The sequence below is a fragment of the Leptosomus discolor genome, chromosome 1 (genome assembly GCF_034619465.1).
Source record: "Leptosomus discolor isolate bLepDis1 chromosome 1, bLepDis1.hap2, whole genome shotgun sequence".
NCBI lineage: Eukaryota > Metazoa > Chordata > Aves > Leptosomiformes > Leptosomidae > Leptosomus > Leptosomus discolor.
This window is the reverse complement of record NC_141391.1, coordinates 30,588,648-30,607,937: the sequence shown is the minus strand read 5'-3', so window position 1 is coordinate 30,607,937 and position 19,290 is coordinate 30,588,648. Positions and strand designations below refer to the sequence as shown.

At 45.0% G+C, this 19,290-nt stretch overlaps 1 protein-coding gene across 1 annotated transcript; it reads left to right on the top strand.

The window, feature by feature from the left end:
• Positions 1–19,222, top strand: PHF11 (PHD finger protein 11). Its single transcript, XM_009955319.2, has 9 exons — positions 1–129; positions 1,717–1,824; positions 2,582–2,715; positions 5,798–5,844; positions 9,689–9,747; positions 11,230–11,293; positions 13,806–13,928; positions 15,244–15,315; positions 18,465–19,222. Exons 1-9 carry the CDS (start codon positions 22–24, stop codon positions 18,602–18,604), a joined length of 855 nt encoding a protein of 284 aa, XP_009953621.1. The 5' UTR covers positions 1–21; the 3' UTR covers positions 18,605–19,222.
• The last annotated feature ends 68 nt before the right edge of the window (positions 19,223–19,290 follow it).

Here is a 19,290-nt window from a genome sequence, read left to right as displayed (position 1 = left end):
ACTCTAGGTGTTTTCTGGATAATGGCGAAGATGGTGAGAAGAACGTGTGCGTTTTGTTCAGAAGGGGAGGCTGGTTCTGTAATGTATATTGCCAAAGAGCGAAATATTGCAGCTCATCAGGATTGTCTGGTGAGTTGCTTTTAGTCGGTCGGTACTGAAGAGAAATGGAGAAGAAGGGCTAAAGGGGAAGTTTTCCACTGCTTGTCTGTTTTCGACTCTACAATGGTCTCTGAATTAAAAGGCTGATTACCCAAACCAGCAAGCTTATGTTAGACTGAAAAGCAACAGGGCTTGGCCAGAATTTTGGAGAGGGGGAGGACACAGCTGCACAGCTGGACTTGTTGGTTTGTGGTGTTTTCATGTGTGTCTGTTCAATGGTTGTAGACACACATACAGCCTAACAGCAGGAATATGTCTTCTTGGGACGCTAAATTGAATGAGGCTTCTCAGACCACAGAAAGTTGTGTACTTAAACCTTTGCAGGAGAATAGTCACATCGCTTGATGTGTCAAGGTAAAAAAACTTTCCAGTCTGTGCCTTATATAAAATAAGGAGTAAAAATATTGGAAGTCGATTATATAAAACCATCTGTGAAGCTGTAAGCGTGCTGTGATCCTAGAAGTTATTTACGCTTCTGACTGTCAAAATGCCTCCCCTTTATTCTGGGATTTTAGTGGAGATGGTTCTTAGTGTGCAGAATCAATTACAGGTGCCATACTTTCCCTTTCATCGTTTAGTCATTTAGTGCAGGAGATGCGTCTGCCGCTAGAGGAGCTTTGAGTTTCACTGTTCCAGTTGTCTTATATGTTCTCGCAGGTTTTCTGTTAACATTTTTATTTTTCTACTACTTTTTTTTCTTTTTTTTTTTAAGCAGAATGTTTCAGAAACGTTTGGTGCCTGTTTTACAGTGTTACTTGGATGTTTTTGTTTGAAACAGGTTTTCATGTTTTGCTAGGGCTACGATGTTGCTCCAGTGTTGAAACTTTATCCCGCCCCCACCCTTAACTGATTTCTCTGCTTTAGACTTCTCTGCACTGTTTGGGTTTTTTGCAGTTAGCTATCGCCAGACTGTGCCTGCCAGTTGCCGTGAGAGTAGCTCCCTTTTGTTTGGAATTAGCAATATATAATGATTAGAAAAAAGTTGCTAAGAACTCCCCCTTCTTCACTTATTGTCATGGCTCAGCACTTCTATGGGAACTGAAGTGGCCCAAATGTGCGTGTATACATTTTTTGTGGGTTTCTCCCAGGCTTGTTCTGCGTTTCTCATGCAGTCAACTGTTGTCAGCATTGGACTGTGTGGAAATGTTATTACAGAGGCGTGTTGCGTCCAGCTGTAAGGCTGAAAACTGAGCAGATAACAAAATGTTCAAGGTGTGGAGGTCTGTCAGCTGAAGAGCTTCTCCTCCTTGCGCTGGGCAGCCTGGACTTCCAGACTTTCTGCATTCATGCTTCTAAGTTCACTTTCTCACCTTGTTGTCTTTTCTTAGTTCACCTTCAGGTCATGTGAAATCTATATAGACAGAGGAACTTCTTTTGACTGTGGAAAGGTTTAAGCACAGCTCATTTTTCAATGTAGGTGAAACCTCTTAAAAACACAGAGAAAAATCAGCCTTCTTAGGCAGGGCAAATGCAAGAAGAAAAGATGTACCCTTCCTCTCTTTTCTGCACTGGTGACTGAGTCCGTCTATTAATTTTTAATATCTCTTTTGTCTTTAGTTATTTTCCTCAGGATTTGTGGAATCTGAAGAGTATAACCCAGAAAATCTGGATATAAGGTTTGATGTGGCATCAGTGTTGAAAGAACTCAAGAGAGGAAAGCGGCTGGTAAGGAGTTTCTTTCTGAATCTGCACTTAGTCCTATCTCATAGTACTTGAAGCTTGTCTGGCCTGTTTTATGCTTGGGGAAAAAAAAAGCAAACAGTACTTGGTCCTGCTCTACTAAGTTTAGGGAAATTACAGATTTAGAGTTAGAAGCATTGATTTGACATTATATTTGGTGAAATGTAGTTCATTTTGTATTAAAATGTGTTGAGTTTTCTGGCCTTTAGACTAAGTTTCCTGAGACGCTTTGGTAACGGACTAAGCCAGTGCCTGAAACAAAATTATGCAATCCTTAAGTGTGAAGGGAAACACCTTCTGGTTTTAGCAGAAGGAAGATTATTTATATGAGGTTTTATTATTGGCTTTGTCTTTAGCTGCCCACCTCCCTTACCTCCTGGGTGGAACTCTCTTTGTTACAAAGTTAGCCTGGAAAACATAAATACAAGCACTAATACCAATAGGTATTGAAATAACTTAGGCAAGATTTAGAGGAGGGGGGGAAGTTGACCGCTGCCCTCACATGGCTCTTTGCATCATTTTACAAATTCATCAGTATGAAATAGAAGTAAGATAGCAAAAAAGTGGCTGAAATAATGACAGGGGTAGGAGTTTGCAGGAGTGAACTTGCCTGATGGGTTATACAGAGGTGACTTGCAGCAAAAGATTTGATTTTTCCCACAGAGGATAGTATTTGCCTCGCATGGCGAGGTTTGCAGTAGCTGTCTGTAATGCTTCCCTGCTAAACCTCGTCCTGTTCTAGGTTTGCAACTTCTGTCGCAAGAAAGGAGCCACCGTGGGATGCGAGGAAAGAGCCTGTCGCAGAAGTTATCACTACTTCTGTGCACTCTGCGATGATGCAGCAATGGAAACAGATGAAGTAAATGGAGTCTACCGGTATTTAACCCAAGTATTTTCTAACTAATTATTGTCACGATTTTGGTGGTAGTGTCAGGAAGAGAGACTTAAAAATTGTGTGACTTTTAAAGTTTCTTTTAAAAAGGAAGTGTGTTCTCCTCTCTTAGTGATGCTTGATCCTCTGTTCACAAGCAATGGGGGCACTGGTTTCCTTTCACAGGAAAACATGACAGCAGTGGGAATGAATCTATTCATTGTTCAAGCCTGCAACACACCTGAAAGATCCCTAGGCCAAAACTGAGGCAGTCAATCCTTACTAGCTGTCACTAGTGTTCAAGGACCAAGATTTTTGTTAATGTCACTGAAGTTCTCATTTTCTGTGTTCAGCGGCTTCAGTAAATGTGGTCTGAGCACAGAGCAGGCTATAGCACTTCTAGGTCTGTTCACATTAGGCAAATTCTGGTAATTTTCCCTCCATATGCTAGCAGAGAACTTTGCATTCCCTCCGAAGACCACCTTATATTTTAAGTACGTTGCTAGCAGTAACGGGATTGAGCAGACTTTAAGTAAATTTTCTGTCCTGATCATGCACGTCCTGGTGTCCGCTGCCCTTGGGCTGCCTGCGTTGCCATTAGTAGCTGGAAGGATTTATTTGGAAAATGCAGGCAAAGGGGTTGAGAAATTGCGATTTTAGGGGGACCTTGTGAAATGCTGAAGCTGTAGTAAAGTCTGAGGTGCATAAAACCCCCGATGTCCATTTCTATGCAAGGCCAGAGAGATCACAGCCCATGTTCGCCTTAAGTGTAGACCATCTAATCACTACTTGTCTCGGGAAGAGATGGACTACTGCAATCCTTAGTAGCAGTGGAAGATGGATCTTGTGTCAAAACACTTGCACTCCTGGCTGCTTCACTAGGGCGCTCAGTCCAAACTAAATGCATTTTTCTGCACGGCTGTAAGCCAAGGTGATCTGTTTAGTTTATGCTTATAAAGTCTTTGGGAGTCTGCAAAGCTCATGAAAGAGTGTAGCTGGGAAGATGGGAACTTTCTATGATCACAGCTTAAGTTGCTCTCATCATACAGCTTTAGAAAGGATAACTCAGGCTGAAGAAGACTGAGCTTCTCAAGATGTTGAAAAATGAACAGTGCTGATAACAGTCTAGGTATGAACCGGTAAAGAAGTGGTTGAATATATAGTTTGATTTGGTGGTTTTCTGAGCTGGAGACTGTGGAGGTTTGGAAGAAGGACCCTTAAAAATATGTTGTATTAAGTCACTGTGTGAGATTGGTTGCTTGTCCTGTATAGAAATACAGCAGGAAACTAGGCTGTAGCAACCTGTGTTGAAGAGACGAAAAAGGACTGGATTAGAGAAAGATGGTGAGTCAGGTTTCAGGGATTTGAACCCAAGGACTTTTGAACAGTATCCGTGGCATAAATAAAGCACAAAATTTGTGGCTAGCCTGAAATCATTAGAGAGAAGATGAATAAGATTTGAAAAACAGTGGACATGGATTAGCAGCCGCTGCACTTTTTCATGGTGAAATACAACATACTGAAAAGCATATCAAAAGAAAAAATTCCTGAGAGAGAGCGCACTGGTGTTTTTAAATTCTGAGGTGCCATCATTGTGATGTTGAGCAGTGATTATCAAAACAAACAGAACAAAAAAGAGAAGGCGTACAGTGCTATGGAAGTGGCTAGTAAGAGTAGAGGTGGAGAAATAAGCGTAATTTATAAGTTTGAAAAAATGATAGCAGGGAAATGCTTCCAAATAAAGTGGCCTGAGTAGTAAAAGGTATTGTGTGTTCTTTATAAGATGTTCTTGTACTTAAGAACGTTGTTTTTAACTGGAAACAAATAGAATTAAGGGGAGGGGAGGAAAAAACTAGCCTCCAAAGGGCAATATTAGAAGTTCGGAGATGTAAATAAGGTGCCTCCACTACTTAGCTTTCTGATGGAATTGTTAGGCTTGCATAAATCTGTTTTTTGTGCATCAAAATGAATTTCATGCAACAAAGCTGGCTCGTCAAGGAAACAGTCTGCGTTTGGAAGGTCAGTGCTTCTATTTTGTTAAAGTAAAAGAATGGCAGTAATTAGAAAACGTCCTAGCAAATGCAGTTCCCTTTAAGAATTGCTTGCCAGCGCTTGAGCGTTAGTCTTGGCGCATAGATTTGTAACGAAGAGATCAGCTAAACCATACACTTGACAAGGCAATTTTGCTTAAAAAGTGATTTGGGATCCTTCTGTAAGAAAGGCATGTTATAGAAGCTGGTTCACATTCTCTACACATTCTTGTATCCAGAAGATAAGGAATATTTCTGGCTGTATTTGTTGCATTTTGCCTTTTCCAAGGAATTCACAGTGCTCTCCTAGAACCGGAGAAAATATTCCCATCTCACATATTACTAGTCTTTAAGGAATGAATGGATAGAGCAGCTTTAAGCTGCTGGATCTCAAACGAGGTGCCCTGCTTCCTCAGGGTTTGGGGACTACCTCATCAGCACTGGGCAGCAGAAAGGGAAGGGCACAGCGATCTCCAAGCAAGTAACTGGTACTGTGCGTGGCGGTGCAGTGCCCCGTGGCTGTGCCAGCACTTCATGCAGGGCTCATAAGTTCAAGCTGACTGTTAAGCAGATGCATCTAAAGGGGTTCTGGACCTGGCCTGAGCGGTGCAGGGCCAGCGGGCAGAACTGCAAGTAGCTACAATCAAGCGACATTAGTGCTGTGGTATTTCATCTTGACAGCGTTAATCTCATTTTGATAAGAGTACCTCTGCCACAGGGATCGCCACACCAGGTGAAATGTGTCTGACTCGGGATTTGAACAACAAACAAGTCCAGACAGAGTGGGGTGATGGAACTGGTAATTCAAAGCATCAGTGTTCAGAGTCCGCTGAGGCTCTGGGAGTACAAAGACAAGCTTGTGCATGTATGTGACTTTACAGCAGGTGCTTTTCTAGGTGGGTAATGCTGAACGAAAATCCTGATAATTTTTTAAGCATCTTTCAGTTTACATTCAATGAAAGAGGGGAAAATATCTGTTAAAATCAGTCAGCATAATTATGTTTACATCTTTATTAATACTTTTTCTCTTTTTCTTAAAATCGAACTTAAATTTTAGAGTGTTCTGCCCAAAACATGACCCAGGCAATAGGACCAATCTCTATGGTGAGTTTCTTTAATGGCTTCATTGGTTTCATTTGTTTTAAAAGTTTGCATCCTACAGTCGATAACTCGTTTGAAGAAAATAAATGTTGCTCCACCTTTATATTGAGCGGTGGATTTCTAATGTTGCAGGAGTCCTTTGGTTGGGAACCATGCGTATGCATAAAAATCGAGAAGGTTTTTTTTTGAAGTAGGAAATGTTTATATTTGATCTTTCCTTGAATCTCCCTCCAAACTGACTTAAAACACTGTGGACCTGATCCTTCATGGAATTATTCTAACTCTGTGCAGGGAGGTAGGCCCAAGCAGCTTGTAAAATCCATGTGAGAGATGAGAGCCACACCAACGAGTGATGCACAAGCTTGCACTTGGTTGGCAAAGAGAGGGTTGTTACCAGAGTGGTCACCTTGGGATTTTTGTCAGTAGTTATGTTAAAATGTTCGCTTTTGCATCTTCTGTATTCACTGCAGTAGTTTCTCAAATAGGGCCTTTCATTCTGAAGGATCCCAAAGAGCTTTTTAAGTGTGACAAAAAGGTTATACAACCCCTGTTTAAGGATTGCTTCCTTTGCTACAAAAATGCAGCTTAATGTGGCAGCCCTGGTCCTAGCTGATTCAGAGGTAGTTGGGAACCTCACTGAAGTAAACAACCAAAGCTGTGAGTTTGTTAACCCTAATGCATACAGTCCTGCTCAAAATGGAGTGGGTCCTGGACTGGCCTTCACGTTGAAGTTAAGCTCAATCAAGGTGTGAGCACTAATGCTAAGCGTGGTGTGCTCCCACTGAAGTCTAGCAAACTTTGGCTAATCTTCTCGACAGAGTCTGGCTCCACCCGAGTGCCACTCAAGGGGTGGGTTAGGTGATTATCGTTTAAACTTCTAGTCGTAGGGTCTGGGGCTTCTTAGCCAGACATACAGTCCGTTTAACACTCGATGTTGCTGTGGTTCACTCACAAAATGCAGCTTCTTATTTCACTTAGTAGTTTTGCTCTTTACTTAGCCGTAGTTCTGAGGCCTGGCATTCCTTCCCTTTTTAAAATTAATTTGATTTCTGTGGTCTAATGGTTGTCAGTCTGTTAGGTCTGCCCAGAGTCCTAGGTGGTCTCCTGCCCAAGTACTAGACAGGGCCAGGATTGCTTTGTTTCCAGTGTGAGATGAGCTTAAGGCATTAGGTCCAGCCCTGTAGACCACCTCCTTCATAAGGAACACTTAAATCGTACGAGGGTAAAGGTCTTCGTGTCTTCAAGTGCTGCACATACAATGTATGGCCTGTTCCCTGAGAAGAGAGTTTTTTCCTAGAGGAGATCTTCCAGAGGCACTTAATTTGGAGACCTTCTGTTTACAAGGGGTAAATGGATTCTGCTGGCAGTGTCTCCCCTGCCTCCTGAATGAGCTTCTCCCGCCTCTGAGAGAGGAGCTGTGTGCCAGGAGGTGGGGAGCAGCTGTGAGAGTTGGGTAAATGACACTTGGTTCCCCAAGCCCAATGTCTCCTGCCTCTGAGCAGCTCTCAGGTGCATGCGTGGCTCTCGGAATAGCCAGGGATACCTGCAGGTGAGCTGGCTGAAGCAGCAGGTACTCTGTCTGGCCCACTCCTGGCCCATCTGGGCGGGCAGGGGACACCAGTGCTGAGTGTGCTTGCAGGTCCACACGGGGTGGGCGAGTGAGACAGGCTGGGATGGAAGCACTGTGGCTCCATGGTAGAGTTTTGACTTTCAGGATCCAAAGAGGAGGTAGGTCAGCCATTCCTCTGGGGCAGGCTGAGCCAGTGCTGCGCTGTGTGGGAGCAGCAGGAGCTGGTATGGAAGGGCTGCCTCTCCAGGCTTGTTTTCCCTGGTAGCTTGGAGAAAATGGGGTCAAGGACCATCCCCTTGTTCTTGGTTCAGTCGACATTCCTATGCTGAATGTGTAAGGGCTCTGCTGTGTGTGATCAGAAGGGGATCGGGTGCCTTAGGGGCCAAGAGGTCTCCTTGCAGCTCTCTGCTGCAGGGATGAGAGGTCAATTTGGGCTTGGAAACAGGCTGCAATCTCTGCTTAACTGGAAACATTGGATGTGCCCAGAGTAAAGGCTGTCAAACATCGAAGAGTGGAGAACACTGTGGGGAGTAGGAAGAGTTGGGCTGCTCTTTTGGACTGTGTTCCTCTTGTTTTATAAGGCATCCCTAAAGCAGACATCAGGAAGAGCTGAGGAAATCGTACCACAGGTCAAAGATGTCGTGCTAGACAGCAAGGAACACTTTGTGCCTACACCACCGTCTCCTGGACTGCTCCAAATTAGGCCACCCAGCTTTATTTCGGATGAGGCGAGAGGCTATGATTTCCTTTCAGGCCATGAAAAATCCAAATGTACAGCACCAGTACCCAAAACCCAAACTTGTTTCAACAGCCTTCCTGTCCCAACAGTAACTCCTCATTCCTCTTAATAGGGTGATTTCTGACAGGAAAAACCCAAAGGATGTAGAGTTAAATGGGAAGGGGGTTGTTGTGGTTTAACCCCAGCCGGCAACTAAGCACCACGCAGCTTCTCACTCGCTCTCCCCAGCCAGTGGGATGAGGGAGAGAATTGAAAAAACAAAAGAAAGGTAAAGACAGTTTAATAGCACAGAAAAGGAAGAAAATAAGAATAACCATAATAATAATTTTTAAATTTACAATAATAGTAATGATAGAATATACAAGTGATGCACAATGCAATTGCTCACCACTCACTGACTGATGCCCAGTCAGTTCCTGAGCAGTGGTGTCCTCCAGCCAGCTCTCCCCAGTTCATATACTGGGCATGATGTCACATGGTATGGAATATCCCTTTGGCCAGTCTGGGTCGGCTGTCCTGGCTGTCCCTTCCCAGCTCCTTGTGCACCCCCAGCCTCTGCTGGCAGGGCAGTATGAGAAGCGGAAAAGTCCTTGACTTAGTATAAACACGGCTCAGCAGCAACTAAAACATCAGTGTGTTATCAGCATTGTTCTAGTCCTAAATCCAAAACACAGCACTCTCCCAGCTACCAGGAAGAAAATGAACTTTATTCCAGCTGAAACCAGGACTGGGGCATAAAACCCCACTGCATTTAAAACCCTCTGGTTTTGGTGGGTGGTTGAAGTCCTCTAGCTTGCCCTGTTCCTGCCGTGTCATCCTTGCCAGAGTTACCCTGCTCTGCTTGTGGTGCTGTGGCTGTTTTGGGCAGCTGCCAGTTACAGTGTTGGAGAGGCTGGTCCGTGCTGATAGAAAGGACAGGGTGAAAGCAGATGATTTTGCAGAGATCTTGTACTGTGTTACTAAAACCACTTTGTAGCATAAATAATACTCAACTTACAAGTCAAATTGCTTCTGGAGGTTTTCTAGCAGGGTCATTATATCCATGAAAACCCTAATGCCATTTGTATGTCTTTGGGACACCTAAAATAATTCCTTATATAGTCTTAGTTTTGAGAGTGTATCAACCTAAAAAAGAATTGACTGAAAAATCCAGTCATCTTTCATAAATTTGCCTGAAATGTTTTCAAGCTAGAGGTAGTGCTGCTGCCGGGGAGAATAAGTTCATTCTGCCACAATTAAAAATCTCATGTTAAAAACTGGGGTTTGCTTTATACTGAGTTTAAAAGGCAAAGTGATATTCTAATGCTACAGTGATTTGCACTTTTTCCTAATGGTTCAGACTTGTAATTTTTCACTTGAATTCACATTATTTCCGTGTAAGAAATGTCAGGTATTTAGGGAAGTTGAAACATACTCCTGCCTTGCCGTGCGAAGTGCCTCACTTCTGTAGCTTTTTGGGAAAAGAGAGAATTTGAATGATGTGAAATTGTCAGTCTGAGGTTTACACATTTGTTACTTCATTGTTTCTTCATTCCTAGATGCGCCTAATAAGAGGAGAAGACATGCCTTGAAATCTTCCACCATCACGAAACAAATGGTAATCCTGAATTTAAGTAGTTCTAAAACAGGAACCTATGTCTGCTGCAGCGAAGGACTTCTTTAGTGAAAGATTTTGACAGTGTATCCAGAAGGAGTCTTCCTCGCAGCAGCAGTAACTTTTCCTTTACAGCTGGCTTGTTTTGGTCTTGTCGTTCTGTTTGCATTCGGAGCTGCTTCAGGCAGAGCCAATGCTGCCCTCGGGTCACGTGGCAGAAGTGCGATAGGAGCCTCCGAACCAGGCCGAGTCGGTGGCTGTGAGCTTGATGTGACCAGGAAGAACTTCCGTTTGGGGGATCCTTTGAAAGTCCTACGGCCCTCACATTTGCTTAGGGCTTGACACAGTTTCCATGAAAAACTGCTGTTGATGAGTCACTTGGCCTTTTAAACCGACTTACTCGTTTGTGAGCCTGGGCTTATGGTAAACATGGAACGTTTTCACTGCAGACCAGGCTGTTCTCAGCACCTGGTGAAGATGTCTGCCCAAAGGTTCAGGAGCTGTCAAGCAGAGCATCCCTCTGGTTGCAGGGGCAGTTGTTTTAGAGGCCACTGTTAGAAAACCTGTGAATACAGCTTATTTTAAGTTTTGAGGCGCTTTTCTTGGCTCCACGGAAGTATGCATGGGGACCCCCATTGACTTTTGGGGGCATTAGGATTTCTCCTTTCTAGATGAATTAGCATCCATCTTTCCTTGGGAGAAACATCTGCCTTTCCCAGGTCTTGAGTTTAAAGGGAGGTCATGTGAGGGGACATGACCATCTTTGCAGCTTTTGTGTAGTGCTCTCATAAGGGTAGGTTATTTGTCTTCAAGGATTTCGTAGCTGTAAATCCACGTCCCTTCCTGATATTGTAACTGAGATTCATTTGACCTGTTACCCACAGCAATGTGCTGTTTCTGCTGCTCTCCGGTGCTAGCAATCTCAGATATAGGTACCAATACTGCAAATAAGAAGCTGAGGGACTCCAGGATTTATCACTGCAGGATAAATTGTTGGCCCTTGTGTAAGCAGTGCATTTTTACACTGGGGGAGTTTTGCGACAGAGCTTAGGAATTATTTGCAGTACTGTGGTGTGACGTGGAACAGCAGAGAATGACTGTGTCCTGGCCAAAGGAAAAGAAAAATATTCCCCCTCTCCTCTCAAATCCTGTCTAGAATTGCATCAGGTCTAGGGAGGTAAACATCATTTTCACGGGGAGGTGGCAGTAGGCGTTCGTTAACATTGGTGCTATTTGCAAATGCAATAAATAAGGAGGGCGGTGTCCCAAGTGTCGGGCTTTTCTTAAGGAGTTGTTGCTTTGAAGCAATTTTTGCTTCCTTTTTTAAAAGCAGAATGTCTGGAGTGGGGTGGCGTTAGCTGTGCAGAGAAGCTGACTGTATTCACAGAAAGATGGGCTGCTTTTTACCTTTCTGCTAATATAAAGGTAAGAAAAGCAGTAAACATCGGTATGATGTAAAAATTTGTTGTTTTGCTTTTCTTACAGAGCACAGAAGAGACAGAAGAAGAAAACAGTTTACGTATACTAAAAAGAAAAAACAGGCATAAAGGTGCAGCTCTCTTTATAGAACAGCTGGGAAGATACTGTGATCGGTTGTGTTGCAGTTCAGAGCTTGGGGGGGTGGTTGATCGCAGCGATGCTGCAAAGTCACCTTTATGGTCCTCCCAAGACAAGTGCCTCTCCGAGCCCTGGCAAGGGAGTGGAGGTCTGATTTGCAGGGTGACTGTGCGGGTTTTGATGGCTGTGCAGCAAACAGATCCCTCGCTTTGGCCAAGACTTGGTGTGTGATGTGAGCTGGTGAAGTTACCTGGGAATGCCCTGGCTCTGGCTGGCTGCTGTGTTCAGCTGTGCGGCTCCAGCAAACAGGGCTGCCTCAGCCTGACCTCCCACCCCCGTATCAATCCAGTCAAATTTAAATTTAGGGTCTGGAGAACAGACCTCTTGTAAGGAGCAGCTGAGGGAACTGGGGTTGTTTAGTCTGGAGAAGAAAAGGCTGAGGGGTGACCTCATCAATGTTTATAAATAAATAAAAGGCAAGTGTAGGGAGGATGGAGCTGGGCTCTTCTCGGTGATGGCCAACGACAGGACCAAGGGGCAACGGGAGCAAGCTGGAGCACAGGAGGTTCCATGTTAACATAAGGAAAAACTTTTTCACTGTGAGGGTGACAGAGCACTGGAACAGGCTGCCCAGAGAGGTGGTGGAGTCTCCTTTTCTGGAGACATTCAAAACCTGCCTGCATGCATTCCTGTGTGATCTACTCTAGGTGGGACTGCTCTGGCAGGGAGGTTGGACTAGATGATCTTTCGAGGTCCCTTCCAACCCCTAACATTCTGTGATTCTGTGAAAGAGTGGTCAAACATCGGAACAGGCTGCCCAGGGAAGTAGTGGAGTCACCATCCCTGGGGGCATTCAAAACGCGTGTAGATGTGGCACTTCGGGACACGGTTTAGCGGGTGTGGTAGTGTTGGGTTGACGGTTGGACTTCATGATCTCAGAGGTCTCTTCCAACCTTAATAATTCTGTGGTTCTATAAAAGGGAATCAATCAGGTCCTTCTTCACGTCGGTCTCCTGAGCCCCTCTGGAAGGGGAGGGTGCAGCTCTGCCGGCGGCACTCTGGGGCAGGTCAGCAGAGGCTGTGCTGTGAGGAGGGGCTGAGCAGTGACCCAGCGGTGCGAGGGGAGTTCAGCACACCTCGGACAGGAGCTCCAGCTGGCTGGGTAGGCATGGGGCTCGCTCAGCACTGCGACAGGCTCTGCTGCCACCGCCTGCTCCTCTGGCCTTTGGAGCCCTAGGTGTACAGAGGGTGCTTAATGCAGTGTAGTATTTTACTGTCTAAATACAGTATTACAACAGTGAAATCAGCCACTGGACCCATCCTTCAGTTCTGCAGTTTTCATGTTACCCCAAATGTCCTGCTGCAGTTGCCTGTCGGGATTATGCTGTCGTTTGGAAGGTGTTAGTGGTGATTATTCACCTTCCCATGGCTGTGCTTAGTATATGGGCACGGTATTGTAACAGTAGGTGGCTGCCTAATGTTGTTTCTGAATTTTTACTACCGCTATAAAGAACTGGGAACCTATAAAGAATCCTGGAATACTTGCAGGGCATCTAGTGAAAGCAAAATGACATTTCTTTTCTCACAAACGTCCCCAGTAAAAAGTAATGTTTTTAGTGGAGACTGGCAGACTTCTGTGAGCTGTCTGATAGCTCTTTCCTTTTGAACAGCCCGTTGAATTGATCTTACTAAGACCTGTCACTGACCTGCTGCTCTGAGATGAAGAAAAAATACGTAGTTATTTCCCTAGCAGTCCAAATCTGACAAACTAGGCATATAAAATGGGCTGTAATAAAGGGGTGTAATGTCTGGATCCCTTGGAGTAAAAGTAGCCTTAATTCTCTTACCAAATCCAGGACTGATTCCCTTCTTGCACTATTTTCTATCCTTCAGCCTGTTCAGTCCATGTGTGGTCTTGAGGACTGGAAGGAAAAAAAAAAAAAAAGACAAGACAAATGACTTACTTTCCTATACTGGGGGTGTCAGCAGGCATTAGAAATGATGCATTTAGAGTTGTGGAGATCACAGAATCACAGAATATGAGGGGTGGGAAGGGACCTCGAAAGATCATCCAGTCCAACCCCCTGCCAGAGCAGGACCACCTAGAATAGGTCACACAGGAACGCGTCCAGGCGGGTTTTGAATGTCTCCAGAGAAGGAGACTCCACCACCTCTCTGGGCAGCCTGTTCCTGTGCTCTGTCGCCCTCACAGTGAAAAAGTTTTTCCTTATAGAATAGATTTTTTTCCTTACTGCTTGTGACAAATGAAGCCAAATCTAGAGCTTAGGTGATTGTACACCCAGTGCAGTGCTTAGGTGTGCCTGACCACGTTTGTGTTCCCACTGGAAAGGCCTGAGTGGGTAGCTGGAGGAGCCAGGGATTTGCACAGGCATTTGTTACTGGAAGGGGGACTTCAGCCACAGTTTTAGTCTCTGAAGCGAGCGAGTGAAGCCCGTGTTACAGGTCACCTCTGTACAGGAGTGTGTGGTTTTGTGTTTTACCAGTCCGAATAGACTTTCTCAGGAAATGCAAGCAAGCCGGGCTTCTGGATGACATATTTGAAGAAATGCTGGACACGCTTCACCTGGCGCAGGAAAAACTGATGGATGACAACACTTCAGAAACAGGTACGGGGAGCCATGAGTGGAGCAGAAAGGCTGATCGGAATGCCGGGCACTCGGCCCTGGGTCACCTTCCTGAGGCTGCTTCTGTAGTGTCGAACGGCTGCGTCCTGTCTTATTTCTGCAGCTGCACAGCAGGCGGGGAGAGAGTATTTTTTGGGATACCCTTGTCAGCAGAGGGGAAGAGCTGCCGACTCGGCGTGCTCTAGTGAGGCCTTCTGACTTGAGTGTTTGAAGCCACCTTTCGCCCGTTGGCATAAGGAGAGGTGGGTTCAGCCAGGCCTCTTCTCGCAGGCACTGAAGAAGAGAGAGGTCCTGAAGAAAACCGGGTGGTTTTATTGGGATCATAAGTCTATGTTGTTCTTGCAGCTTCACAGAGGGACCAGCTATGTGTCAAAATTGGTACTCTTTTGAAGGGAAAAATCCCTGATTATGTACATTTTAAGCCTTTGGATGATTAGTTAGAACTTCATTGTCAGCTGTATTTGGGGATTTCATCCATTTAAGTATCAGCGTGTATGAAGCACTTTGTTCTTGGAGGATTCCACTCTAATGTTGCTTTGTCCACCACACAGTTAAAAAAAGAAAATTTCAAACCTTCCTCTCCTGTTGTCCTCCCAGCTTTACAAAGTGACGAACCATACCTTTGGATAAAGAATGCTGATTTATGCAAAGTAACTGAGCACATGCATGGAAAGTGCAATGTCCCACCTGGCTGAACCTTCCTCACGAGCAGCTTGTGCGTAAGGTGGCAGCAGCTGCTAGAAGCCCACAAATAACTAAAAATCTGATGAAATCTCAAAAGTGCCCCCCACTAAGCAAACCTCTTAACGGTCATGCAGACTCTGTCGGCGTTTTGTCTTTTGTTTCAATGGGAGCCTCAGGTATGAAACCGAGGCTGGTTTTTAACACCCAGCAGTGATAGCCGCGTCCCACGTTGTCGCATGATCCGCCAAGAGGGATGGGTACGTGCTGTTACACGTGCAGTCCTGACGCGATGGAATGAAATCTGACTTAAGTGTATTGCTCGTTTTTTAAATGGACTGTTCATGTGGTGCAGACCCAGGAGGGGAATTACAGGTCTGTCCCTTTTCCTGTTTTCTGTATGAAACTAAAAAAAAAAAAAAAAAGGCAGAATTGACAAATTGATCCTTTCTCGGTGTAGATTACACGAAAAGGAAGATGTCCTAAAACCTCAAGCAGTCGGTATAATATAAGTAATCAGTGTTTTGTGGTGCTTCTGCTGTCGGGCTCCGCATTAACGTGAGGGTTCTGTAAACCTTTACTCAGTAGCACTGAATCAAATGATCTCTTTCCCCAGAGTATGAAGAGACAGTGATGTCACTCTTTGACTGTGGGCTGTTTGAAAATATACTGACAAATATTCATTCAGGTATGTAAAAAAGCAGTCAGAGCAGTAGCAGTTGGCCTGGGTTTTGGCATGGAGGGTATTCTTCTGAGAGCTTTTATAAAATGAAAATTCCAAGGAACTTTTTTCTCAACATTGTATAAATAATTGAATCCAAGCCACCGGTGCCTGAATCTTTAGAAATACAGTGTTATGTCTAATCTGGCCGGCTGACCTGAAGGGGGAGGCAAGTCAGAGTTCCACAGCTTGAAAAGACCCAAGGGTCTCCACCCCCGAGGAACTTCCCTCTCCTGCAGGGTGGACTCGTGTCCTGTTTCTGCGGGTTACTTCCCTTCCTTCTCCACAGCCTCCCTTCAGCGGCTCGCCTGCGTTACAGCCCCTGGCTGACGAACCTCTTCACGCTGGCTGTTGTGTTTCAGTTAAGAGCATTAAACGCCACGAGCAGGACTTACCTGGACCTGCTGGCAGTTGTAACGTGCTTTGATAAACAAGCTGAGAATGCTGAGAGTGAAATGAAAACAAGGGCAGGAGCGGTTGCTTGGGACCTCCGCTGTGGAAGGAAGCTCTGGGGCTTGGACTCCGCTCTCAGCTGTTGTAAGGAACAAGGTTAAAACTGTTTTTTGGATAGGCAAGTCACTCGCCCCCATCTCTCCCTCTAACAGTTAGCAGCCTCGCTCTAACTTCTGCTTTAATTTATCCTTGTGAAAAGGGAAATGGGTTTTAATTGGCTAACGCTGAGGTTCAGTGCATGAAGGTGATGTTTGCTAATGTTGGCTGTTTCCCCTTTGCTCGACTGAAAAGGCCAGGGTTCTCTTCAATCTCCTGTTCTCGCATTTAAATTCCTCTCTCGGAAATGGGAGTGACTGGTGTTGCAGTTATCTGGCATGGGGTTCCACCACTGCCTCCTGAGGGCGTTAAAACATCTCTGCTCAAAGCTTCTCATGTGACACAACCTTGGATCACACTTGTTTCTTTCACAGCTGCATCAAGTATTTCATCCTCTCCTCAGCTTGCAGGAGAAATTCGTGCTATTGGCACCTACGTACGCACAACCGTGTGATTCTTGTGTGTAAAAGTTGGCCCCTCTCCAGCTCCCCACTACTTGAGCAGCTCAGTTCTTCCTGTACCACAGTCGTCTTTTCTGATGCCATCATTCTACTGTTCATTTCAAGGTCAATAATGAAAACACACATCAAGGAGGGTTCCAAAACTGATCCAGGAGGAGCTCTTAAAGTGAACCAGTGAGAAAGGAATGAAAACCATGTTAGTTACAAGTGAAACTGTAGGGAGGGAAGGAAATCGCCAGCTTTTTTCTTTTTTTAGTCCTAATCTGGCTTCCAAGCTCTAGCTAGCGGATCTCTATGATGACGTGCAAAGTCTAGGACTAAATAAAGTAGGACTAGTAGAAATAGTACTGTGACGTCTTTGATCTTTCTCCTGGAACTGATGATTTTGGGTCATCTGATGTGCTTTACCTTCAATCCATTTTTTCATTTTATCTTTTTCTCACTTCTTGGATGATCATGCAAAACCTTATGTGTCAGCACAGCGAGGTTACCCTGAGCTGTGACTGTTGCTGCTGCTTTTTGAAATCCCTTTTCTACATAGGGATAAACGGTTCTTCTGCAGCGTGCAGCTTTACTGCAGACTTGACTGCATTTAGAACTCTTCCTGTGGGACCTGCTATCGCCTCAACAGCAGTTCCACATTCCTAGGTCGGAGGTTCTCCTCTCCTCCAAGGAGAAATGACTGCCTTTAGTTTTGCTTTCTGTTCTGTTGCCCCGTATCCTGCTCGGGGCGATACCTCAGTCAGCTTTCAGTCTCCCCTCTCTGCTGGGCAGCAGCCTGTCCAGCAGCTCCGGAGCTCCTCGGTGGCATTGGCTTCCAGGGGAGCTGTAGCAGCGAGTGCTGCCGTGCAGGCAAAGGCGGCGAGACTCCGCTTTGAAACTCTTGCGCAGAACCTTCACCGGGAGCCCCTTGGCACTTGTCCCGCGGATGCGCGAGTGCGGTCATTCCACGTTCCTCGGGCCGTCCCCGATTTCACAGAACTACATATTCTTTTCCTTTAGGTCATCTCCTGTGTGGGGTGGAAGGTTCCCAGTCTGTTACCTGCCTTCCGATGGAAGTGCTCCTGTAGGCCAGTGGTTCCCATCACCGACGCCTTTCTCTGGGCCATTTCTGTTTCTGGGAGGAGAGTAATGGAGCTGTGTGTCTCCCAGCTGTAGGAGTGCGGAACGCAGTAACACAATCGCCGTGTTTCCTCTGTGTTTTGTTTATTTCTGACAATTTATTAATTTGTATCCGGATATTCTCCAAGAGCTTTTTTTTTTCCTCTGGCTCCCACTCATACATGTCCAGCTTTTCCTTCAGATACGTGCCTGCCAGTTCTTTCAGCCACCACCCCTGAAGGCTGCCTGCGGCGCAGTTTTACTGCTGTACAATTAAATGTGTTTAACATTAGGAAAATGGAAGTGGCAGAAACGCTGTCAGGCAGGGCTTTGCAAATGAGGTAAAGGATGTGGCCAATGCCATCAGCACACTGGCAAGAACTGTTTTGCCAGAAGCAGGAACATTAAATGCTCTTGAGTCGTGTTTTTGAGAATCTGGATGTTGAATGCAGTTGTCCAAACCATCTTTTTTTTTAGGTTTAACTTTGTTGTTGTTGGCTAAAATCTGTTAGGCTTGTAAATTTGCTTTAGGTGTGTAATTCAGTGATGTTGTATTTAAAGATTTAAAACGTATCTTTACTGGAGGAGTCCCCATACAAATGGATTCTGAAAATGGAACTGTTAAAGCTCCTAGGCTGAGTAACATCGGGTTAGTGACTAAATAATGATTTTTACATTTGCTGTGATGGTCTACATTAGATCTATAGTGTAGCTGGTTTTGAGATTAAGGTATATGGATGACGAAGTATGTGACTCTGCTGCTTTGTGTGTTCCTTTGAGACTGCAGCTGGTCTCCTTCACACAACGCACAGGCTGTTTCTTCATGAAGAGACCAAGCGCACCGGTGTGAAGCGAAAGGCTGTGCTTCAGCAAGGCAGGGCTTTCACTGTAGGGTAACCTAAGCGCTAGAAGCCTCTGCAGCGTCCATGTGTAGGTACCAGGTATTGTAAATTAATGATAGTTGCACGTGAGTAAAAGCTTTTATCCCTTTCTTTTTGCTGATAGGAACAGAGGAAAAAATCCAGGAACTTCTGGAAAGCAGAAAAAGACTGGATAACAAGATCGAGCTACTGCAGGACTTAAAAGAGGTCGTCCTTCCTACCCCGGAGAACACCGCTAGTACGTCTAGTACAGTGTCTGAATAACCCCCCAGTCTGTCTGTGATGGTGTCAATATTTAGGATTTTCTAATGATAGAAACCATAGAGCACGTCTGGTCAGTGTCTTAAGTAATCCCCCCCCGCCTCCTCCCCCCAAGATAGGGACACAAGCAGGAACTGGGTGTTTTACTCATTTTTATACCTCACGGTTGCAATAATTTTAAGTTGTCCCTTTCCTTAAATTTAAACCATGGATCAATGAGTGTTATACACCAAATTTAGCTTTTTTTAAAGCTCTACAAAACCCTCCACTACAGACTTTTTTCTCAAAAACAAGGGAGGATCGGCTGCCCCAGGCACTTTAACTGTGGGAGCCCTCCGACTGTGTGCGGTAGCTGCTTCACTGTCTGCATGTAGACAGTGATGTTTTAATGACCACATGGCTGCTTTGGCTTTCCAAAGAAGATAAATGAGCAGAACTTGCACTCAAAGAAGCCTTCTGAATTATATACAGGAGTTTGGTTTTTTAATTAAATGATTCTTGAATGACTGCCTAATGTATAACTAGTTCTGCTGTAACGGCAGTGGTGAAACCGTGGTTGCAGGCAGACCAGAAATGGCTGAGCATCATACTCTATAAACAACACATACAGTGTAAAATGGATCACACAGGGGGTTGTATTTTCCTTTCTCCAGTCTGAGAGGATACAACTTCAGTGTGTTTTGTCTTTA